General features: G+C 37.0%; 1 protein-coding gene across 1 annotated transcript in view; it reads left to right on the top strand.

Annotated features, from left to right (window-relative positions):
* LOC122796967 (cadherin-12-like) overlaps window positions 1-27,130 on the top strand; it is a 2,443,257-nt gene that overhangs the window by 612,698 nt on the left and 1,803,429 nt on the right. The window contains exon 3 of the mRNA XM_044065738.1: window positions 22,488-22,607. Coding sequence (XP_043921673.1) covers window positions 22,488-22,607 — 120 coding nt within the window. The remainder of the gene's footprint in view (window positions 1-22,487; window positions 22,608-27,130) is intronic.

Genomic DNA, 27,130 nt, shown 5'->3' with positions numbered 1-27,130 from the left:
CACTTTTCTGTTTTGCTTGATCGATCACTGCTTAGTGAGAGTAAAATAATGGCAGCTGTTCCGTTTTATGAGTCTGAGCTCCACAGCGGCTTGATATGCTGCCATAAAGTGACAGACACGTTTTTCAGTCGGCATTAGTTGTACATCAACACCCCACTGGAGAATGTTCATTCTGCAATCAGGGTACTGATGCACAGTTTGCCCATTGTCTAAAATTCAATATATGGTAACAAACTAACACTAGTGCCACTATTACAGACTGTATAGAACATACAGATAATGAATACTTCTATGAAATGCTCATCAGCACTCAAATAAAAATGTTTGGATTACCATGTACAGATGACTCTATACTTCCTAGGGAGGATGGCCCTGGAAGATGTTAAGCAAAGTGTAAGGACACCATCATCACAATAACAATAACACAGGGGAAAATGTTAGCCTTTATATATTCATTAACAATACATTTAACTGAAACTTGGCTGACATGTCCACCCCAAGCTCATGTGTAATGAACCAGAATGTGTTAACTGCATCAATTTTATAATTCGTCCTCCCCCTAAAAAAAAAAATCTTAAACCAACTTAAGTATTGCTTTCAATATTTTACTATAAAAGACACATTTAAAAACTGACATAGGTAAGCCTGCCTGGAAGCTCCTCCTGGTGCATACTTGTCCTCCCTGAAACAGCAGCACCAACATCAATCACTTTCCAGTGAGCTTTCAGGATTACTTACTGTGGAGAGAAATTCTTCATTTGGTGTCACTGGTGGCATTGTAGCAGCTGCCCCCAGTAGCCAGCTGTCAACAGGCCACAGCAGCTGTTCTTCTCTGGGCTGATGAAATCACATCAGTGGCCCTGTGACCCACATGATCATATGTCCTGCAGCATTTTCAAACAGCATTTAGTATGTTCACAATTTGGTTCCAAATTTACATTCACCCAGACACATCCCCACATCCTCTCTCAAGCAGAAAGGCACCATTTCTCTGAAATGTTTGCACAATGATGGGATTTTCAGGGTCACTGAAGGGGGTATTGAAGGGATTGGGATTTTTTGGTGGCATAGTCCTAGGTGACATAAAACACAAAAGAAGGATACTAAACATGAATATCACATAAATACAAGTCCTGATTAGTTATAACATATATTATTAATTTTTCAGTATTACCTATTGTAGAAACAAAAAAAAACGTTCAGGTTATTGAAATAAAAAAAAGGATTATGTAGTTGTCGCATATCGCAGACACACACAAACAAAGGTTTAATCCAAAACATGCCAGTCACATATACTGTGGCAAACACTCCCCTATAGGTTTCTATGAGCAATCCTAGAAAGCTAACACCCCTATGTCATTGACCATATAGAGCATTTACATTTCATTGAAATAACAATGGAGTAGTTTAAAGAGAAACAGTTGTAACAGTAACACTTGTGCTGAAAGTTAATAAGGCTGTGCATCTGAGAAAGTAAAATGTCAAGACAAAATGCCTATGACATCAGTAAACTTTTAGGAAGTGCATACAGATAAAAGTAGCATTTGCTAAGGCATATATACTTAAAAATATTTTTCCTACTGACACCGAACATATCCCGTATATAACCATCATAACTTATCAAGATCAGTAGTCTTCTGTGCAGATAAATGGAAAATTTCCTCACCTTCAAGTTCCCTAGTTACACAGTTACCTTTTTATAGTGTAGATTCAGGCTTCTGAATGCTGTGAATATGCAAATGTAGTGTGGACACATTAGAATTGCTTAATCCTAAAATATTGGCTCCATGTAGCAGACGTAAACATAGTGCATGTACTCACTCAGTGTTTCTTGCTAATAAATTGCAACTGTGAATTATTACTGGTAGGGGGAAGGAAAACACAATAGTAATTCAGCCTCCCTTACCTCCACTGGGTGTAACAGCCATGTAGAAATAGTTTTTTCAAGGTTTTAAAAGCAAGTGAGAAGCACACAATTCACAGTTTCTGTTAGTAACATCCAATATCCTCTGCATTTGTTCAAAACTGTATATTATTGCCTTTTAATATTCTCACATATTTTAAGGAAAATGATACAACATGCCTTACAACCTGAATGTCTCAAATTACTGCTCAGATGAGAGAAGAATAAACACAATATAGAGATAAAACAGAGCTGCATTTTGATAAAGAATAGTTATAAATGGCTGTGTGAGCACTCATTGCACTGCATCTGAAATTAATACTTGTACAAACAACTCAGAAGTGTACAAGTGCCATATGTCTTGTTAAAACTGTGGATGATTTTTTACTTGCTTGTATGCACAATGATTTACATTTTCTGGTACAAAGCAGTTTCTGTGGCAAAGAGGGATAAGGCTACCTTACTTTGCTGTTAAGGTTCATTGGTATGAGAGTTTAAATCCACAGTTGGGAAAAATCTGTCATGTGTACTAACATATATTTAGAAGTGTTGTTTATTTTATAGATTTCTCTTTTTTAAATGCCAGTGATTGTGCAGTGTGCAGCTTAGCACAGACATGAGAAATAGATAAACACAATAAATGCCATGTAATGTACTTCTTTGATAATCAATACATCAGCTATACCTGTGAAACAATTTACTATATGATAGTGTGCATTCGATGTTGTGAGGTTAACATCCTATCTGGAAATTGCAGTACAGTGGGGATTTGGATATGTATCCACTTCTTCACTATAGTGTGATCTTGGAGTTTGTATATATAGTTAGCATGGGGCATGGGGAGCTTACCCCCAAAATAGGGGGTGCAGGGGGGCTTGCCCTCCTGCTAAACATTACTTGGAAGTGACTGGAAGGCAGGATACACTGGGTAATGCTGACTTTTTGAATGGGATGGGTCGACATTACTGGTTTCATTATTGTTGCCTGTACGATGTTATTTTCAATATTTTGTTTCAATGACGTGATCACTCAACAGCATCCATTTTGAGATTTCAGTTGCAAACCCTGTGAAAAACCTGTGTGTGTAGCACACCTGCTAAACACATTGATCCACACAGCATATACTATCTGTAGATCATGGATCAAGTCACACCATTGACTTTTTAAGGATGAAACTGAATAAACTCTGCTTACACAGCTAAAACAAGTTTAGCTTTGCTTGGCTCATTTGCACATCACTTACCATCACAACAACCTGGACTAGTGGCACACACAAGAAGCAGACAGAACACCTGCAGATAGGAGGCAGACAGTCTCAAATTCAAAAAAGGATACATTGTTGCATGTTTTGCTTTCCATTCTGCAAACCTGCTAAAAGGCATTGCACATTGGGTAACAACCATCCCCAACACCTGCAGGTCTGGAACACCTGAAGAAAGGAAACAGACAGATACATTCTATTGGGTATGTTGCGCACTGTGCAAGCACGCTAAGTGGAGGTGTGAGGTGGTTAACAGACAGAAGTTAGTAATGAATAGGAAAATACACAACTGTTATTCAGCTATTCCTATAGCAGCAGATATAAGTGTAGGAGTGCAATGCAGGTGGTCCTGTGTTCTGATGCAGTCAGTTCCAAGTAGCTTTACTGTTGTTCCGTTTTACTTTATATTAACATTCACATGAAAAAAAAATAATTACACACTTCAAATTTTATTAAGGGTTCTACACTTTATTCTAATACACTTATATGAATTATTTGTGTGAGTGAGGATATACTGACTAATATGTTTCCCTAATCATAATTGTGTTCTCTGGCCTTGGATGGTCTTCAGACTTCAATAACAGTCATACTCACCGGGATGTATAAACTATGACCTTGTCAGATCACACACATATTGATTAACCCTTCAGTCTGTCATGTGTATTTATATGTAAATAATGAGTATGTCCAAGAAGCAATTCTTCTGTGGAAAAGATGAAAAATGACTGTTCTGTAAGAAAAAGCTTTGTCCCTTATGCGTAGGTTTGAACCCCATATTGCAAAAACTAATTTTATCAGAGTGTAAAGCCAGACAAAAAATGTGTCAGGTCATAAAATTTATTCCCCCAGTACAGTAAATTACCTATCAGTTGCAGCAGCAAAAAAAAACACCAACTAATACCAACTGTCACTTTAGCATTCCAGTTTCCAAAACTGATTCCCTATGTGTTTGGCACTGTTGCTCAACGCTTAATGTCATGCAAACATGGTTGGCATTGTTGATCAGGTTTGCACACTACCAGTAAACATGCATTCCTGGTGATAGAATGGAAGGTGCCCAATTTAGGGCACAGCGTTGGGGTGATGAGTTGTCCAGAATCTTCACTGGACTCCTTGTAAAGCACCACAAATGAAGGCTTTTGCAGGGGGACTATACTGGCTCCCAGTACAAGTCTGAGGCTTGGAATAATCTGGCCAAGACTGTCTAAAGTATGACTGGTATTCCACACACTGGGGAATAGTGTAGGCATCACTTTAATGACATGAAAAGGTGCAAGTGGGATACACCCAACCAGCGGCTGGATGAGTTCAGGACTGGTAACATCCCACATTTGTGTAAGTATACTCCTAAAGAGAGTTTATAGTATATAGAAAGGTGCATATAAGCAAGACTGGTATGGATAATGTTCTTCTCTTTTTTTTTTTTCTCTTTATTTAACAGCTAATGCATAGATTATGGCAAATAGAGAAGCCCATGCTGAGCATCTAGAGAGACTAAGGAAAGGAAGGGATAGCTATGCAGTATATTATAAGTATTATTGCAGCTTTTAAATGCATTTCTTTTCTATACAGCTGTAGCAAAGTAAGCATGTATATCCTAACTGTAAAAGCAAGCATCCATGCTTCAGTCTGTAGCACAAGCCAACTGTAGCAGTCAACTCTAAGTCTGTAGTTAGATGTTTTGGGTTCAAATACCACACATTTAAAATAGTAAAATCCTTTAAAAAAATTACAGAAATTAATTCATACACAAGTGGCATAAATGCCCTGCTGTTAATTTAATCTGTATAACTGGACCAATTATATTTGCAGTATATGTACATTGCAATGTTTACTTTGAACAATCATTAATTATAGTTCATAGTTGTTAAAGTATACTTAATTGTAAAAGTTCAAATAAAATACTTTATTTTTGTGGTAATACATGGTATGTCACATGTGATGGTGAATTTTTATCTCTTTTTTTCTATCATCCAAATTCTTATTTTCTTTTCTTTTTTTTTCTTCTATGTCTCATCAAAATGTTTCCATGTCATCCATCTCTGACAAATCTCAAAATGCTTTACAGCACAGGGAGGTAGGCTAACCCCAATGGCTCAGCCTTTCCCCTGCTCCACTGACACCCAGCAATTCTGGGACCCAACCTGGCAGTACTGCCTCTGCTGTCCTTGCACTGCCTGCAGCCTCAGGTAGTGACTCAGCAGCTGGTGCTGCAGTACCCTCCAGGACTACTGGTACTGTCAGGGATTTTATCACCCACCAGAAGATACCAGGGTTGGTGTGTAGGGTCATTCTCAACACCATTGGTGCTTGCCTACTCTGAGTGGAGTTGCTGCTTTCACTTCTCATCCATAGGAGATTATGTCAAGCACTCCAACAGCCAGCAGAGTAAGCGGACAGTGACAACAGTTTAGCAGAAGAGGACTAGATTCTCACTGTCCCCATGTCTGATAGGCATGGACATCTGTTGTCCCCTCCCTAAATGCAGTCTTGGTATCTCCCAAACTGTTGTTTTCCTCACCATCCCTATATCTTGTCATGTTTATCCTGTTTGCATCTGCATCCTGCGCCTACCCTACTTTCCTGACCCAGAAATACCTTCATCCTTCACTGAGCATTCCTCTCTTACTGAAGTAAAAATAAAAAAAAATGGGCACCTGTCCCATAAAATAAATAAATAAATATATCATACTTTTTCATAGCTGTCCACTTCACACACATGTCTTCTTGACATGGTCGATTCGGTCCAATTGGCTATACAACATGATTGTGTTGTTGTCACCATTCTTTGTTGAGATGACAGTCCAAATTCAGCCACTATTCAATACAAGTTCATTTTACTTTGTTGAAGAAGTGGATAGCTATGGTTCTTTCCTTCCTCCGTCTTGCAAGTTCCTAGATTGCTTTCTTTTTGTTCTCCTCCTGCTTGCCCCCATTTCACCACTTTCCTATCTACTCCATTTTAACACCTTTAATCTGGAAAAAAAACAGAATTATATACCACACGCATAAGTAAAAGAAAAGCAGTAAAGATCTTCACTTTTTGGCCTCTGTGTTTGTTCAGAGATTGGCTTCATATACCAATGCCATGCATTGCTGAACTGCTCTTCATTAGTGTGGTTACTTCTGCACAGTGTCACTTAAACATGCTGCATTAAAGCAACACACAGTGAATGTAGCTTAAAGATCTGATCTCCAAAAAATTATGTGTCAATGCATTTACACCTGCAGCCACAGAGTCAGAAAAGCAGCAGGTGTATTTCATACAATCAGTACTCATACCTCTCATAATTTTAGAATAAGGTTTGTGTTTGCTCACCACGTAACTACACATAAACAGGGAAAGCAGTGGAAATATGTATCTTGCATGAGCAAACACTTTACCATCGGTCGTGCAAACCTGCTACTAGGCAGTGTGCTATGGGAAGTGCACAATAGTATGTATTTATTATCCTTACTGTAAATTTAGACTTCATTCCATAAAAGTACATGTAAAAACACAAACAAAGGGAAAGCACTTTTAAGGAAAGAGCACATATTTACATTGTAGCCATCTTTTATCTGCACCCATGCACTTGAAACTTGGTGTCTCAGTACTTGTTCAAAAATAAATCAACTACACTACCGAAATAAATAAAAAAAATGTTCTGTTATATACCATGTACATCTTTATACTGACAATACACATTCAGATTTTCCAATATTTATAGTAATCTGGACAGCTGTTTGCATATAGTTTACAAAGCTGTCTGTTTAAGGTATACCTGCACATTGGAAGCACAACAGCAAATGCTACACTTTGCACAATCATCAATCTGATAACATGCAGATCTTTAATATCTTGACAGTTGTAAATGGCTAGCTATCCATTTCATTCAGGAATCCCAAAATCTTCTCTCAAACATCCATTGATGATGTTATCCACTATAAATTGTCCTGCAGCTTTATAAAAGTCAAACTTGTGTTATGGCACTTGCTTTAAGTACTGCGTTTTCTATTCTGTACACTTACGTAGGGGTTCTAATCTTATTGCAGTCAATGGCTGTGTGTATGTCTAGTTAGAAGAGCAAAATTGTGTATTCATCAGTCATCACTAAAATCCCATGGAGTACCAGTATTTTGACAGTTGAACATGCCTACATAACCATTTCATTCAGGCACCCCAACATCTTCTCTCAAAAATCCAAATTTAATGTCATCCACTATAAATTGTCCTGCAGCCTTATAAAATTCAGATTTGTGCAGTAGTGCTTGCATTAATTACTGAATTCTCTAGGCTGCATACCTAGTTCAGTAGGGTTTCTAATCTCCCTGCAATCAAATGGTGTGTGTTTGCACACTTGCATGACATTAGAGAGAGCATTTTGTCCCAGCATATGGGATACTATTGCCATCTTCTTGTCATCAGACAATTCTGATTTTACCACTTATAAAGTGTTGTCTGACACTCCCCAAGTTAGATTTGTGCTCCGATGCTTGCATTAAATGTGAGGGTCTGTAGTCAGTGTACTTAGATAGGTAATGGTTCTTTTCTCACTTCAGTTAACAGGTGTGTGTGTGTGTGTGTGTGTGTGTGTGTGTGTGTGTGTGTGTGTGTGTGTGTGTGTGTGTGTGTGTGTGTATGTATTTGTACACTTGCTTGACATTAGACAGAGCATTTTACACCATCATGTGGGGCACTGCTATTAAAATTTTCCTCTCACCAGACTGCTGATGTCTTGAGCTATAAACTATTCTCCAATACCATAACAGCTAGAATTGTGCTCCGGCACTTATGTTAAGTACTGTACTCCGAAAATAGGTAGTTTTAGAATGATACATGAGTCAACACCTGTGTCCAGCACTCTTCCAAACATCTTGTTGTAGCATACAGTGATTATGTCATCCTTTGTAACATGCACTCTGACATTATTCAAGACAAACCTGTGCTGTGGCAATAAAATGAACTACCGTGTTTGCAAACTACTTTAACTATATATGTAGGTGCTCTAATCTGACAGCAAGTTACTTGCATATCTTTACATAGAACTATCACTTAAGAGTCAACTTTATATGGGGGTGTGACTGCACACCCATGACCTACAGTGCTCGCAACATGTTTTCTTCAGCATGTAATGAGTTTGCTTCCAGTGGAGTTTTATACCTCTGAACTTCTGTTACTTTGACATTTCCTGAAAAAGGCACTATGGAGGATCTGAGTGCCTTTGCCAGCATCTGACAGCCTTGAGGGCACAGGTGCAGACCATTGCTGGTAAAGCAGCACAGCCTGTCAACCATCTCATAGCAGGCTGAGAGATACTAGATCCCCCTGGACTGACACCAGAAGCTAAGTCAATTATTGATGTCTATCATTTCTTGTTTAGATTGTGGCATCATACTGGGAGATGGTACATTCTACATGTACATTCTCTGTGCAGTTCATACTATATCACATTGATGTGATTATTGTTCATGTCTTCAATTACATACTCATCTACTGTACATTAACATTTTCTCCTGTCCTTTTTCTCTATGTCAAGTCCTACAATTTATCTGTGCATCCCTATTCAATAAACACACTTCCCCTGACTATTTATTTATAATGCAGTCTATGTATCCTTACTGATTATTTACACAACTTTTGTTCAGTATGCCTGAAACCAGCTTCCACGATACTCTGCACTGTATACATAGTCATGTATTGTGGTGGAACTCTATACATTGCTTTCTTAAAAACCCTGGTAATCATTGTGTCATTTCACACAGACACTCAGACCTAGTTTGCCTGCAGTTAACTACATGCCTGCTGCTGTCTGTGTTGCTTTACATAGTTTCATGGCCAGTAACACTGTTGCTAGTAATGAAACAGTATTTGTTTTCATTTAAACAGCACACCTAAAGCATATGCAGTTAGCACTGCTGCTCACCACACAAACACACAAATTCAGCGTAGGCTTCTCACTAAACTTACACAGAGTTTATTGTATCCCCAGGTGTGTTTTGAAAATCCAAGAGTGACCATGTGTATTTACTCAAAATATGTTACACTATTTCTCAAAGACAAAAATATAGTCTATCATACAGATGTTTGTCTTGGTGTATAATGAGAAAATTGTTTTACTGCAGATAACGCTTTTTTATTTTTTTTGCTATTTGTAAGGTGAACTTCAAAATCGTAAATAATTATCAAAATTAAGACATTCAGTCTTCAGCATTAGCAAAGTCAGATTGGACTAGCATCATATTAGAGCACAGATAAATCAAAGTGAAATCTCTGTACCTAGTCTTACACTGACCATAGAATGGAGATGGGGTGATGATGCCATGCCTCATTTTCAGGATGGTTCTTGTTGATTACTTATCCCAACTCAGTATCCCTTAACCAAAGTAATGAGGTTTTCTCAGAAAATAGACCGATTTGGTGGACTTAATAATAGGCCTTTGTATGTCCTTAATGTCAGCTACACTATAGGCAGGGTATAGGCCCATGGCTTTCTTTGTAAGTAGATCTAGGGCCTTAGAGGAGTCTTTCAATAACAGGAAGCTTAACAGGTCTTTAATCTTCAGTGTGTTGGTTGGGACTGAACTTGAAGGCATATTTTAGTTTATCTATCTATCTATCTATAATTATATATATATATATATATATATATATATATATATATATATATATATATATATATATATATATATATATATATATATATATATATATATATAGAGAGAGAGAGAGAGAGAGAGAGGGCAACAAGTCCACACAGAACTAGGAAAACCTCACTACAAACAGCTGCTGGCATACATTTTCCTAAGCAAAAACTGGGCAAAATAGATGCACTGCTCTGTACTATTAACTGGTCCCCCAATCTTTACTATTTGACCCCAATGACGTTCCATCATACTTCATCTCTTCCCTTACTACAATTCAATATACCTTCTTCCCTCTAGCACATGAAAGCCTAAGCTCTCAACAATCTCCCTGGCTCACAGAAGATACTACAAATATGATGAAAGAGGGAGGGAAACCACATGGAAGACTGGGAAACAGAATCCTCTGAATAATAAACGACATCAATGTTTTCTCTGTTACAGAATTTTAACTAATAGCTCAAAAATCTATGTTATGATAAAAGTTGTCTGGTCTAGTAAACCTAAATGAGTCTAGAAAGAAATGAAACACACTTTTGACTCCTAACCATAGCTTTCCTCAGTTTTACAATGCAGTTTTTGCCACTGTTAATGATGGCTTTATTACAGCTGATCTGTTCATGACTTAACTAGACTATGTGACATAAAAAATAACAGTCTGTTGCTTAATGAACTCAGAAATTTTCATTTGGGGGGAAAAACAAAATTGTCTGGTTTCAGTGTATAGACAGAGTATTGGAATGGCTCATTTTTGAAAAACAAAATTCTCAAATCTTCTATATCTTAAGCCTACTGCATTGTTATGTTTTTGTTAATGAATTCACTTGTAACCTGCCTTGACTAAAAATGATCATGTATGCTATCAATATTACTATCAGAATCTTAATCAATCCTCCAAAAACTAATGCTATGTTATATTCCTCAGCTCAGAAACTGGTAAAATTACCACATCTAATACTTAAAGGCAATCACAAAATATAATCTCTAATGCAAATAAATATGAATACATTCATCTCACTCTCATTCCTTCTTTAATTCATTAACACCTATGTGGTGCAGAATGTCACACTGCTAGCAGACTATATTCATCTTCCATTCCAGAGCATTTCTTGAAAAATAACTTAAAAATCATAAAATAAACACCTTAACATTTTGTGAACAATAGAAAGCAATACAAATGGAAAAAACAACAATGTTATGAGTTAGAATTATTTTTTGTAGTGATAACAGCACATTCACAGTATTTCAAAAATACTTAAATATATTATAATGCATATAAACCCCAATTTATATTTTTGTTAACTTTTCACAAACAAATTGCTATATTTTGGAACATGTACTACCGAGATTTATACTGTTAGAACACTTTTGTTAACTAAACATAAGCTTTTACATAGCAGCAATATATTTCTCTATCAGTGCATATTTAATGAGATATTTGCAGAAATATGCTTCATTGTATAATTAGCAATAGAAACAACATTTACTAAAACTAAAGGTATGCCACTTACAGTGCAAATATCACAAATAGTTTTCTTCAAGAATATTTAAGGTTTCACCTGGTGTCATGCAGCCATTTGTAATTCACTTGTTTTTTTTGAAGTATTAAGTGCATATAGAAATATTTATTTTAATACTTGCTAATAAACAACTAGCAATATCTCAGATATATAGTGTGATATATTGGGTCTATATTAGCTCACCGAATGCTTAGGTAAGCGAATGGTGATTAATTGATCCCATATAAGCAAAAGCTTACAAAACCAAACTGTCAGAACAGCAATTTTTTTCCAAGGGAAAAAAAAAATCGCTGTTCCAAAAAAAAAAAAAAGAAAGCACATTAAAACATGAGATTAAGTGGGGATTTTCACCCCCACACCCCCGACATGGGGGGCTATGCCCCCCACACACACCCCTACTTAAATATACCAACTCTGAGACTGCACTACAGTGGCAAAAACAGCAAAGTACAGAAGCAGCCAAACAAATTCTTTCCCAGGAAAAGAATTCGCTTACATGCCGCTTCGATATTTTGCAGTTTCGGTTTTGTCAGTTCGACCAAGATGCATTCGAAAACATGCGTCTTTGGTCTGCTGATAGGAACCCATATATATCCTGTCTCCCATCATGACCTTTCACACCATGCCCTGCAATAACAGGTAGGCATCTCAGTTACAAATATATGCATATAAATATAAAAATATGAATAATAAGTGGCAAATTAATTGATTAATTTATGAACTGTATGACATCTTAGATTCAGAATCATAGTATCATTTTGGAATTAACTTTGCATTGTCTAATACTAACCATTATTAGCTAATAAGTCACACTAAGAAGCCAAGCTCAAAAAAGGCATGGATGACATAAGGAGGTACTGCAGCGAGCTAAAAATATACCAAAATGGAATTATGGGCTTGGTGAGTTAACTTTCCCAGTCCATACTGATAATATCACTAATAAAATCCTTTTGCAGCTAAAGTTGTGCTACAGAATTTTGTGTATTGTATCATAATACCTGATGCCTGCAAAGAATCACCAAGAAAGGTGCTTCTCTCCAGGTAGGGATATGATCTATCATTATTATAATTACTCTCATCTTACAATACAGAGAGACTCCATTTAACTGTAAATGAAGGTTGCAGATTCGTACTGTTGGTACACTAAAGTATTTGTCAATGCAACTTGCTAATGGGCTTACATTGGCTCCCATTTCTTAGCAGAGCCACAGTCCTTATAAGTACTCTGCTGTTCACAATACTAAATCTAGTGTGTTATCTCTCTCTACCCTTCACATTTGAAGCTTCCAATTATAGATCAGGCTTTTTGTTTGGTCAACACGCATTTTGCAATGAGGCTAATGACCGAGATGTTTACCACGTTGAAATAAGGTACAGTGTTTGATTCTCACCTTTGAAGTAAATTTGGCTAGGCTTAAAATGGTCTGCAAGGGCAGCTAACCTAGTATATACCTATGAACTTCTCTATGAAAACAGCATGTGATTAAACTGACAACACCTTTCAACTGATCAGGAAGGATACTGAATTTCTACTTCGGTTTATGAAGGTTTTGGCGCAATCTAAGCAAATATTTTAATTTATTTTATAGCCAAGAAAGAAGGAAGTTAAAAAATGATATGAAGAGCATGCACATTTTTGGCATTAAGGTCAGCATAATGTTCATTATCTATATAATATACATCTTATCAGAACACATGAAAAGGTGAAATGACTAATTTACTCCAGAGATAACTTCATTATGGCTGCCCAATTAAATCTCATTTTACTTACCAAGTGATATATAAATAGACTTGTAAGGAATGCATTGCCATTTGGTTCTATTTAATTAAAGTTCAGATTTAAGATTATCTAAAGACCAGACAGTAACCGTTAGCAATAAAGATTTTTAATTTCCAAATGATAACCTGATCATGTGGGAAAGGAAAAAAAAAGTCTCAAAAGAGTATTTCTTGCTGTTTCTGAATACACCACAGAAATAAGTCATCATCTGCTAATAAAAGCATTTTATTTTATTTTATTTCAATGCTTAGCTCAGATAGCATGATGCCATTTTGCTAACATTTTCTACTAATGATTTAATCACTGGTGTGAGGATAATGAAGCATAGGCAAAAACAATGTTTGATACTCTACTGAGAAGAAAAGATTCAGAAATATGTAATCTTGTTTTGAATTTTGCAGAGCAGATATCATGTAAAGCCAATATTAAATCTACATTTTTGCTTGAAATTCCACCTTATCCCACAATTTAGGAAAAAAATCATAGGTAACTAACAAAGCAAGCTGTCTGCTACATGTAAATGACCCCACAGCACACACACATATAGTCACTCACACACACACACACACACACACACACACACACACACACACACACACACACACACACACACACACACGCACACACACACACACAGCACTTGAGTCCTTCCTGCAAAAGCAGTATCTGCACCGTCCTTGTGACTTCAAATATTAATTCTAGTAATGCAGTCTGACACCACTGGCACTTACTGATCTCATCGCTTGATAGACTACCTCTGAGCAGCTGAACTGCCCCATTCAACTTTCCATTGTTACATTTTTGATTCTGTATAAAGCATTATTAAAATTCAGGAGCTCATATTCAAGTGAAAAGTTTTCATTTCTTATACCTTTCAAACAGAATTCCATGAGGAACAGTAGAACTACAATGTTTCAAGATGTAAATTTATTGTTTCAGAGCTGGTATAACAGTTTGCAAAGAATATTCAGCTCATTTCAAATTTTTAAATTGCTATTGCTAAGAGAATAAGATAATTTGATAACTATACTCCTAGTATTATAAAGGACTGTAGCATTTGAAAGTAAGACTAACAACTGAATTAATACATTACCAACAATCATGCCCACACTCAGTTGCTTTGCAATTATTTATCAGAATAGTCAACTTAAACATTGTATTGAGTGTTGCTGTGCCTTACAACATTTAGTAGAATTGAATTTTTAATTTCTTTAAGAATCATTGCTGAATGAGTGCTGTAATCTATTTTCTATTAATCTGTGGAAACAAAATTCATACCTCTCAACTATAGAGATTTTTGCCTCACATTTTTGGTCCATTTTTCATAAAATTGTGTTTTTTTCTGGCAAATTAGTGGCAAATCATTAACAATTGAAGTTAGAAAAAAATGACAGACATTTGAGTTGTAGACTTCATACCCGTCAAACAATTCATGCTAATGCAAAACCTGTTATTATGTCAACTTTCTAAGAGCAATATTTCAAAATTATCCCAGTTTTGGGCCTTTGTCCCACTTTTATTTATAGCTTTGTCCAGATTTCTTCCTCTAAGAGTTTGATAGGTATGAAACACATATATATCTATCTACACACACGCATGTACACACACACATGCGCGCACACACACATACACACACACACACACACACACACACACACACACACACACACACACACACACATATAATTATGATAACATGCATAAGCATTCTTAAATAGTAAATCTATGTTACAAGTTTTATAACTTATGCTTAGCTAGGGATCTTATTGTGCCATACAAAACACATTTAAATATGTCCCTCAGTATTTTAATATTAGAGGCATGATGCTGAGATGCACCTTAAACATTGGTAAGTTCTTCTGTAAGCCATTGCTCAGAATCATTTTGTATTATCTAGCATGCTGACGAGCGTCTGAATTCATGACATAGTGAGCACTTGTATAAATACCTCGGGTGGGCGGTGATTAGTATGCTGAACTGTCAACAGTGTGATTCATAAATACTGACTGTTGTAATGATGATCCACACACAAAAGAATATGCAGAGCTTTAGAACACATGTGTGCATGCTACATACTATTGGTCTGCACTTTGTCAACAATACTGATTAAATTGCAGTGTTGTATACTAGTGCAACACATCCCAGGTGGGAACAGCGAATGGAAAAAAGAATATGTTGTGTCTAATATTCCTTATTCACTATCTAGTCCCTGCTTTGCTGCACTCTTTAGTATGCCACACTGTGATTTGTAAAATCTTTTCAATTTTAGGCATGGTAACAGAGCTGGAGTGTATGGCATAACTTTACTCAACCCTCATTAGGTGAATCATTTAATATAATGCCCCTTTTGGTATGTATCTGCCCAGACACATGCAGCAACTGGAACACCCACAGAGATACCTTACTAAAAGAATACAAGACCTAAACAATGTATCCTACATTGACCGATTCAAAACCGTCACTATACTCGAAATCTATCAGACTGTTAGAAGATGACCTATGTATATCATACAAGGCATTCTCCAAACCATTACTGATGGATTTAATGAACATTGTCAATTCAAATGGCACCAGAAATACTCAGTCTAGGGATCTTCTGCAACATCAACAGAATGGTTTGGAGTGACAGGTAACTCTCAAGGAGAATATTGCTGCTCTGGAATAGACTCACCACCCACATAAAACAAAGTCAATCACTGTTCATAGATCCAAGCACAACTTGGATCTGTGGAAGGGGTCCCCTCTAATTATTTATGACATGATTTCAGTTATTCTTATTAGGGGTAATACATAATTATCAACCTTGGGATGGGTAAAGTCACTGTCTAACCAAATGGAATAGGCTAATTAGATGATAAAAAGGGAATTTGGCTAGGTTTCAAATGGCTCACTAGGGCACCTAGCTTAGTAGTCACCTACAAACCTAATAATATGGTAATGAGGAAACTTGGTGATAGCTTGACTATCTCACTATATCAGGGAAGAAACAAGTGCAGTTCTGGATATACTTTTCCCTAACTCAGTATCAGATTTTTTAATGTCACTATCTTTTAAAAATTGGCAATTTTGATCATGCGAAAGCCCCAGAACAATGATGTATTTCGTAGGGTAGCCAAATAACCTCGTATTTCTTGTAGACCTTTGGAATCATAAATCTGTATTATGCTAGCAAAATGCATTTCTAGCCACTGATGTTTCTCCCAGCACAAATCTTGGATGAAGTCTACTGTCTCACATGTAAGGTGATGCCACTCTATTATTATGTCAGGAATTCTTTGGGGAGTGAAATTAGATAGCATAATGTAATATGCATTATGGTGGTAGCGGGTGGTAAGAAAAGCATTGACTGTGAAACTGTGTGACATGTACCATGTTCCCCCATTAGGTAGCTCAAACACAGAGGACCATGTTATGATGTACAACATCTGAAACTATAATCAGATATAGAACATGATGGACAAGGTGAGGTGGTGAAAGCACAAAGGATGGCTTTTGCTGGATGATGATGAATATGTGGAGCTCACAGCTGCTGTGTTTTCATAGGAACAAGTGGGTGTAGTCTATTTACAAGGTGTATGTCACAACCCAGTCCAACTCCATTCTTGTCTATTAGACTGCTATCAGCATCTGTCTTGTGATATTGCTTTAGGGTAAGTATGAGAATTTAAGGTTATCAGCCAACAAATGTGTGACCGATACAGATGGTGCTGCACATAATCTGTTTGTATGTCTACACTTACAAGAAGATACATAACATCAAAGGAATGAAAGCATTTTGTGAATTTCATTGTGGGAGAAATTAATGTGCTACTGGCAGACCATGAACACAGACAAGAGCAACCAGGACTTCACTGAATGTGCTTCATGTGAGATTATGGCATCTGTAAATGCAGCTGCTCCCCTTTTGTGGCCACCAAATGAGCATGTGAATGCAGTTGATGACTACAACCAGGCAGCCTATATGGTTAAGCATAGGTTCCTGAATATAATTCTTCATGCCCAATAGAAGACCCCATGCCATTGCAACGGTAAAGATGTCTAGAGCTTTGGGTCCACCATCAAAAACCACCCTCATTGCCATGGAGAAGTTCCTGTTGTCCAAGTCTGTGAATAATGGAAGAGCACAGGTAACTCTTGCTGGTCTGGATGTGTGAGAAGAAGTGGATGTGCCATCCCATGTCTCTGTTTGTAATACACTAGGTGGGTATTCCCTTCTGTAAGCAACACATTTTATTGGTATGCTTGTGCCATAAACTAAAAGATGCTCCTTAGCACTTTATATCCATTACAGGAGATGCAGTCATGCAAGATACTTTAGGTTATATTCATTGCATAGCTATCTGTACCTTCAAGGGGGATTGTCACATATTAGTAATGATACGCATAAGTGTTTATCTGTTTGTTTTCATATGTGCTGTGGGTATGAGGCCCCCCAGAGAACAATGAACCTGAAGTCAGTGTTGCATTGCACAAGAATGATTATGAACCATAGAGTATAATCAGAGAACACACTGCCGCTTTAAGCAATGGTGACTGCTATGGAGGGCACAGTATGACCCAAGAATTGCAAGGATACCTATTTGATGCCTCTATATCCCAACCCCTTTTTTTCCATTGAAGGGCAAGTCATGCCTTGCACTAATACTCAGAAAATACACTCACCCTCCTGCTAATGCACCTCCAGTGGGCATTAGCACCTCCACAGTTTCTGAAGACAAGGGTCAGGAGCAGCAGGCTGTTAGCTATCACTGCCATGCCTCTTATTCATTATTTGAAATAGATTTCACAATGTTCATTAAAGAACGAATGTGCACAGCTGTCATTGGCAGAGGTGAATGACTGGACTGCTCTGGTAGAGGCAAAAGGTATGCTGTGAAGCCTGTGGAGTAACCTATATGACAGTATTGCCCATGCACTGGAATGTTCAAGAGGTACATGGTTGCCATCACTACCAACAATGGGCAGTCTGCAGCTTTACACCAGAACTGATGCCATTCCTGTTCTCACTCGTCATTTTTCTGTAATGTGCATAAACTCTTCATGACAGATAAGTCAATCTTACATACTGTTCTGTCCTCCACATCACACCACTAATGGTGTGCATGGTGTGCCATAGTGTGGCTGCACACTTCAGGGTGGAATAAGAGGCCTGAATCATCCCCACTTGAAGACCCACAACACCTGTTGTATGTATGCACATATGCGTAGTGCTGTGTTCCCTGCAAACCATTCTTAATATGTAGCCACATTGTTGGATACTTACTTCTCTACTGAAGTTGTACCCTCATTCTATGCAGTGTACTCATCTTTGCTCCAGTATCATGACCGCATTACTTAAATATGTTAACTGTGGTAGGGCACTGATCACACATATCATACATTTTCATCTACAGCTTTAGTTTACCCCCTCCCGCTACTGTGCCAACTGCTGCTGATTCATGTGACTGTGCCCCACCCCCTGTATATGATGATTAGTGTGAACTGGGTATCCTGTCTCAGTTCTCTGAAAACTACTGCAGCTGCTGAACAGGATAATCTTGGCAACAGAAATGGCCCTTCATCAATTTTAGAAGAGGTGCAGTAATGTTGTGAGTCTTAGATAATATGTGGCTGTATTGCATCTCAGCAATGCTCTCTAGGTTATACATCTGTCTTATGAGTCATGGCTCTAGGACACATCTAAAATCTGAAAAACAAAAATACAGCAAGTCATGAAAGAAGAGCTGGACTCCAAAACTTAGCACTTTAGTTTGTTTTAATGACAAAACACAAACTTCATCAGAATTCTGATGAAGTTTGTGTTTTGTCATTAAAATAGACTCTAGTGCTAAGTTTTGTAGTCTGGCTCTTTTTCCATGACTTGCTGAATTTTTGTTTTTCATTCATTACTTGGGAGAAGTGGATGAGCGGCCACAGTGGTGCAGAGGTTAGCATTGTCGCCTCACAGCAAGAGATTCTCCGGTTTGATCCTCGGCTGGGGTGCCTTCTGTGGAGAGTCTACATGTCCTCCCTGTGGTCATGTGGGTTTCCTCCGGGTGCTCCGGTTTCCTCCCACATCCCAAAGACATGCTGTAGGTGGATTGGACACTCCAAATTGGCCCTAGATGTGAGTGTGTGTTTGTGCCTTCCGTGGAAGTTTGGGTGCCGGGCTGGCAACTCGACACTGTAAAACTCCACTGCCAATCATGACCGGACAGGTGATCCACTGTGGCGACCACTAACTGGGAAAAAGCCGAAAGAAGAAGACTTGGGAAAAGTGGATACATATCTAAAATCTCCAGTAAGACATCCCTATGGGTTAACACCCTACACAAATTCCTGGTACAGACCAGACTTTTCCTAGAAGTGGGAATCATTAGAACTGCTTGGGCATTATATTATAACCTGTATTTCACATACCACTTGACAGTAAATGGAGTGGAAAACTTTTGGGCTGATGCACTGTTATCCATGTAGCCCAGGCACTATCCTGATAGTGACTTGTGTACCTTCAATACCCTCCCCCAAACTTTTGGTACATTATTTTCTCTATGGGCATTGTGAACCACAATGCTCCTCCATATACAGCAGGATTACATCTAAGTTTGCACGTAACACCACTCTGTTGGTGTACAGGGATAAAACTCTGACTACATGCCAGCCAACCCACATTTGATTAGTGGCTTAGGCAATTGATAATGCAGCATGGAAGGAATGGGCTTGCCCACCCTAGGTGGGACAACACTCAGATATGTTCCCTAAGGGGGGGCATGGTTCAAGAAGGGAGATGCTTTCAGATGTAAACAATAAGCATGGTGGATGGGGAAAGGGAAGTGTGTAGGTCATAAAAAAAAAAAAATCCCTTCTGGATGGAAGCACAAATGAACCAAGCCACCAGCACTCCTTCAGAATCCATGAACAGCCCAAGAAAAAACAGTCAAAAGGGAGGTTAGAGAGTAGCTGGTAGAACCCTCTTGGACAATGAGTACCAGGGGTCAGGCCAGTAACAGCGACATCTGAGGAACCAAAAAAAAAAACAAGATTGCATGTAATGTTTGTGAGGTGGATGTATATGATGCAACCACCATTGCCCTTGATGATCACTGTAAAATACCTGTAGCAAGGATTAGCAATGTTTCACACAACTCAGTGTCTGCATGGGTCAACATTCAGTGCATCCCATGAGATTTCATGTGAGGGTGGTACAAGTCTACTAGTTGCTGCATTGCATCCCTTTACACACAGTAGTGTCTGGCTAGGTTCCTGTCAGGGAAGTGAGGATATGTTATGTGCAGTTAGATCATTTGGTTACATAGATGGTGATGGGGCACCACGTCTTTACCACACTGGCTTGTTATAGTGGTATCTAGCATGTACTTTTCAGTAATCAATCAACATGCAATCAAACATGGTGTTAAGAATAACTACTTACTCAAAATTAATTACTGAAAAAGGGGAGCCAAAAAGGTAAAAAGAACAAAAAAATACAGGAAGACAAGCAGGCCTAAGCCCCACATTACAAAAAAAAATTATATGAATCAACCCCTGCACAGAAAAAATATTGTTGTGAAACTCATTGCAACATTTCATTTTTTTAACAAAAGTCCTTTAACTACCAGTGCTTCAATGACCTGCATGTATACCATATCTAGCTAATAGTTCTGCTATCCTAGCATTACAGTGCAGTCCCCATCATTGTTCATAGAGAAATCAGGGTGTACAGACTTGCTGTCGTCTGTGGCTGATTGCACAAGTTGTATACATTTCTAAGTTGTCTGCTATGTCATTTACCCTCATTTGCATTTGCAATACAGCTCATTACTACAATATTGTTCATTTCTGTAATAAGATACAGTCAATATATGATGATAACTGTGCAGTTTTGGCTGCTTGCATGACAGTGCTACCTGTGTCTCTGAATTAGTCACATCCTGCATGTTGCCTTTCACTATGCAACTTTGTCCAACACATTGTGCTGTTCAGTTCTGCCCTATATTTTCTCAGTTCAGGATGAACCACATAAAGTATTCATCAGTTATACTCAGTGCAACTTACATTGGCAATTTAAAGAAGATTTGTAAATGATGCTAAAACATGCTCATACATTTGGTTCTGCAGCATTTTACTGCACAGAGGTTTTTACTCTGTGAAGTTTCACTTTCTTGAGGTTTCTACATAACTTCTAAAAAGTGCAGAGTCCATGAAGTTTATTATATTAATTGTGACTTCCAAGGTCTTATTGTGATGCATTCGGGTACAGAGGGCTGTGCCATTTACTGAGGATGCGTAGGAAAAGACTTTTTGCAAATTTCTGTTAACAAGAACCAGTGTGCTCCTTAGAAATGATTCATAACCAGACATAACGGATTACCATACAAGCTTCAAAAAACTGAGATATCAAATACAATGACAATTTACCTCACTTCTCCTCTCCTCTACTTTGAGACTCTCACTCAATTAAGTTTAAACACTCTGTTAATCTAGCAATTTTGTAGGATAAGTTAAAGAAAAACAATGGAAGAACGAAAGCTAACAACACTGCAAACTAAAGAATTTGAAAAGATCTCAGAATAATGTGAGGACACATTTGCTGCAGCATAACACAATTCTTTTCTTGCATTCTCTAGTACAACAATGTTTGAGCAGGTCTAATGCTGGCAGCATAATATTGAATGAGATATGACCCTTGATGTGAAGAAAAAAAAACTAATACAATTTCCTTTTGCTGTTTTTAGCGTAATCATAAATTAATTCTGAATAATAATGACATTGTGAAAAACCTGCATGACACAAGAGGTAAATTAAGTTTAACCACCAAAGTGTTTGCTTCAATACTAAACAAACCATAAGGACATTATTCAACAAGTACACATCTTCCCTTGTCTGATTATTATGGGATAGCATCGATAGATCATGACCTTATGACTTTACATTATGCTGGTCCACTCTTTACTATACGCAAGAATAGCAAACTGCTGCCAAAGTAGCAATATCCACACATATAACAGATAATCAGTGCCATTGATTTTTCGAGTGCTTCACTGTAGCTAGTAATTACCAGTTTGCAATTACTAAGGGAATACTTTCTGGTTAATCTCAGCTGTTTCATAGTCACTGTTTACTGGGTTTGAGAAGTATAATTCAGTCTTCAAATCAATGTTTCAATCTAGTATTATTTCATTGTAAGTGTAGTCAAAGCAGCAATCCATAAACAGTAAAATACCCTCTTGATCAGTGCATTAACACACAGTACATCCAATTATCATTCTAGTAATGAATAGCTGTTAGATTTTTAACAGTAAAAAACAAGCCTAGGGATATAATCCTGTTTCTTTTTGTTTAACTGTGAGCTAATTTTATGTGTAAAATGTTGTCATATCCAGTTTGCTTCACCAATAAACTGTTAGCTGTTTTCTACAGGTACATACGTAACGCAAGTGGAGGCCACCGATGCTGATGATCCTACGTATGGAAACAGTGCTCGAGTGGTCTACAGTATTCTTAAGGGGCAACCTTATTTCTCCATAGATCCAAAAACAGGCAAGTAGTTTTGTTTGCATACTATTAGATTATTTTATCTGTCTGTCTATCTATCAATCTGTCTGTCTATGTATTTGTGTATATGTCTATCTATAACATTTATGTAAAGGAACACTGACTGCTTAATAATTGCTTTATATGTCATTAATTATCAATTCTAAAATATTCACCATTGTGTTATCCTGACTAAACCACTTAGAAAAGATTTCCTAGGGAAATATATATTTTTAATTACATGGTGCAACATTACAAATGACCCTAGTGACTTCTCACATTACTATGCAATCTCAAGTTTTTCTGACATATTCTTGTTTTGGCTGTGTCATGAAGGGTTGAAAATTACAAATGTAGCTAGTTGACATCCAGTGTTAGACAACAGAAAATGAAATAATACATAAGAAAACTTTGCATAATCATTGCAGAAGTGTGTATTATTATTACCGTGTTTAGATTAAACTGTGAATTATTTGCTGGACTTGGCTGAAAAATGTGTTCGATTAGTTTATGAAAAAAATGGTTACAAGATAAAAAAAGAATAACTGAACCATTTATTTCCTTAAATGTAGCTTTCTTGTAATAGGCACTACTGAAATGAGATATGTAATTGAAAATATGTGACATGTGCAACATATTTGCAGTCTGAGGAAGAAGATGACTTAAGCCTTATATTTCCAATTATTTTATAACATATTTGCTTAAGTACTGTGATGCACATAACACATAGGAAACAGTTCTGAGATTTAATTCCCAGAGATAGAGAAAGACATTTAGATATCTGTAAGTATGTTTTACTAACAGCTACGCCATGGCTGAGTACATTGTGGAATATTCTCAAGGGAGGCAAACCCTGTTTTAGCAGGATAAAACAAACATTAATGAGGAATGAAAATACAATTCACCAGTAATTATTAAAAAGATAAAACATTTTCAGACATACCCACCTAGAGCATAATCATAGACATAAATAAGTAGAATCTGGCTTAACTTTGGATTATTAGTGATGTAATGTTGTTTGCTATTCCAGTAATTTTGTTATGTATAGTTATTTCTCTGCTGTTCTGCATTTTTTTTCTGGATGGTGCCAAGAAATCTTTAAACATGACTTTCGTAATCTACACAACAATATGTTCTCCTCTGTTTTCATTTTCTTCTCAATCTATTTTTGTGGATATGTGCTGCTAGGTAAACTTGGAAGGCAAATCTGTGAACATACAACCTTAAGGACACATACAAGCATCAAGTCTTCTGAAGGCTACAATGGGGACGTGACAGGTGTCATCTATGCCTTTGTGTGTCCCCCTCTCCATCTAATAGGTGAACCATTTACAGTAGACATTTCAAAAGAGGCTAGATTCAGAAAGAATGCATATGGAAAAGGATGTTAGGAAAAATGAGTATTCCCATTTTTATACATTTTGCTATCTTTCATTTGGTCAGAAGTTAGGGTAAATCATAATTCTCATTTGGTGCCCAACATTATCTTAATCACAGGTAACTGAAAACCATGACCAAAATTTGAAATTGCACTGGAATGCAAATGGATTCTGGGCAGTAGTTTATCATTTTCTGATGTTTTCAAGATCCTGATTTTGAATTTCAGAATGACTAACAGATTTTACTGCTTTTATTTTTCATTAAATACAACAGCTGCCTCATAATGAAAATAGTGTTCTTAATTGCTTAATATGATATGGAAATATAAGGAAGGTCCACATAACTGCTAATTCTGTTTCTGCATTTATTTTTAACATGGCATTAAAAGTATATATATATATATATATATATATATATATATATATATATATATATATATATCTTAATACAGCTCCCTGATATTATATTACATGAATATCAAGTTCAAAAGCCACAGGTTCCTAAATGCAAAATGCTGATAACTGTTTCTATAGGAAATCATTGTTTCACTGTGTGGTTTCTATGCATGAACCTGCACTGATTACTTCATTTTGAGAGATTTATTTTCATTTTTCACATTTGTGCAGTTATGAAAAAAAACCCTTTCAGGTAGATTTTTTCATTGCTGTTATTTTTTTTGGGGGGGGGACTTTTTGAGTTTGTTAATGCGATTCCCCACTAACTTGTGACTTAACTTTTCATAGTGGAACTGATATTGAAATTATGTCTACCACCAATATGTTTAGAACTAGTCTTCTGGTGCTGTGTCATAGCATTTATCTATCATACCAGAGACCTAGTCTTAGAAAAGCAGAAATGGAACCCTGGATGCCCATAATAAACAGAAATGAAAGTAAAATTCAGAACAATGGGCACCAAAGAAAATTCTGTACAAAATGGTGGCTGCTGGAAGCCATCGTGGTTAACAAAAAAGGTATAATTATTCATATAAATACTATATTATGAGGTCTTGCAATAAACATTATTGTAGCCAGTTGACACAATTGTTATATAGCTTACCCCGGAAATGGTTGGAGTGAAGCTCAAATGGAATTAGACATTGGACTTGGAGCTTTGTTAAGATGCTGATGACTTGAGCAGAAATTCTTTAGACGTGCGTAAATGGATTAGAGGTCCTACACCAAGCTTACACCAGGGAGAAAGTAAATCCTGAATGTAAAATTACAGAGCTTCTGAAACATAACGACAAAGGACATGCATTAGACACATATGTTTGTGAGAATTCAGAAAATTAATAAATAGTAGGAAAGTGGGAGAAAAAGAGACAGTGACAACTTTAAACAGATTCAAACATATTATATAGATAAAATGAAAACCAGAGAAGTCAACACAGAAATTAAAATAATGACACCGTTTATTTCTGAAAAGACAAGGTGGCATTTCACATATTCAGACATTAAGATGCAAAGCAGAAGCAGAGTTGAAAATGTAGGTGAGAGCAGGAATCGTGTATAAAAATGAATGTATTGAGCAAACAACACCCAGTGTACCTGCATGAAAAACGTAAGGCAGGGAAATCCAAATGTGTGTGAAAATTAGTACCTTTGTGAGTCTGTTTTCTCATAAAATACAATAACAATTGCTCAGATTAAAAAAATAAATATTCTCATATTTCTTATTACTTGGGATTGAGGTTCATCTTTCAAAAACAGACTGGGTAAAACTTGTGGAAATGTACCAAAAAATTAGATGATAAAGTTTCAGTGCCATTTTTACTTACAGCACACATAAGATTTCTTAAAATATTTTGAAGTAGCTTTTCCACGGGTGAAACATGGTAGTTGGTTGTGATAATACGTAGTTAAGGTACACATGATCAAAGCAGCTCTTTGCATGTTCGTTAAGGAAAAAGCCATTGCAGAGGACTGCTAGAATATTTGGTCAGCAGGCGGAAGAAGACAAGTGTACAAATGTCAACGTTTATCCCCTTCAGATGGATTTCACATTATGGAGTCAGAGACAAACTATAACACCAAGGCACATAAAGAAAAATTAATATTGTCTAAATTGCATTGTATAGAAAAAGGAAAAGTAGAAAAAAATTTACAATAACTGTTTATTCGCTCAGTACCATAGTACAAGATAATTAATTTTAAGCATTTGCATGCATTTTCTGATTGATGCTCAATGCAGAAATCACATGCCTCTCTTCTCTGTTAATATATTTATGGCCTTATCTATAAGCAAAAGGCACCTTATATGGTCCTATTACTGTCTGCTCCTGTTATTCCCTACAATATGTTAATGTTGGCATGATGTCATTCTTCTTGACACCGCAAGTGAACAACATAGGATTACTTCACTTTTCAGTACAGAGTATCACAATGACCTCCACAGTCATTCACATGTAATGTCTCTGTGATACTGCTGGGTTATTTTGTGTATAGATACTGTGAATCTTATTTATCCTAGTCTCTGTGGCATCGTTTCGTTCCACTATATGTATCCTTCATTGAGCTTCTGCAGTCTGAAATGATTTGGATGAGTTTCCCACTGACCTACAGACATTAGATCCATTCAGAAATAGTTCACCAACATCATTTTGAAATGACTTTATGTCTTAATGGGAAGGTGAACTAGTGTTTTGCTTAGACTTTTTAGTCATGACATAAATTACAGGAACAAGAGTAAATGCAGTATGTATTTACTGATAACACCCATTCAACTAACATGTTCTTTTAGACAGTATCAAAGCATGATATAGAGAAGGAAAGCATACTCACATTAAATATGCATGCATTCTCAAACAGGTAGTTCCCGGGCTTCACTGACATCCTCACCACTCAGGCTAAGTGCCTAACACAAGTTGCTCAATGAGCACATCAATGAGAAAATGTAATTCAGAGACAGGTATCTCCACAATGATAATTATTTCATTATCATCTCAGTAACATCTCATTACCATACCTCTGAATAAGACAGCACACTGCCTGACATATTCTTGCTAGTGTTCACCATAAGTAGCCTGTGAATCACCTAACCAAAGGCAACACCACAACAACCGCTGACTCACTCAGACACACACACACACACACACACACAGACACACACACACACACACACACACACACACACACACACACACACAC

The sequence above is a fragment of the Protopterus annectens genome, chromosome 3.part0 (genome assembly GCF_019279795.1).
Source record: "Protopterus annectens isolate FY-2018-M chromosome 3.part0, PAN1.0, whole genome shotgun sequence".
Taxonomy (NCBI): Eukaryota; Metazoa; Chordata; order Ceratodontiformes; family Protopteridae; genus Protopterus; species Protopterus annectens.
Note: the sequence above shows the minus strand (reverse complement) of the source record. Positions and strands in the feature narration are given on the sequence as shown.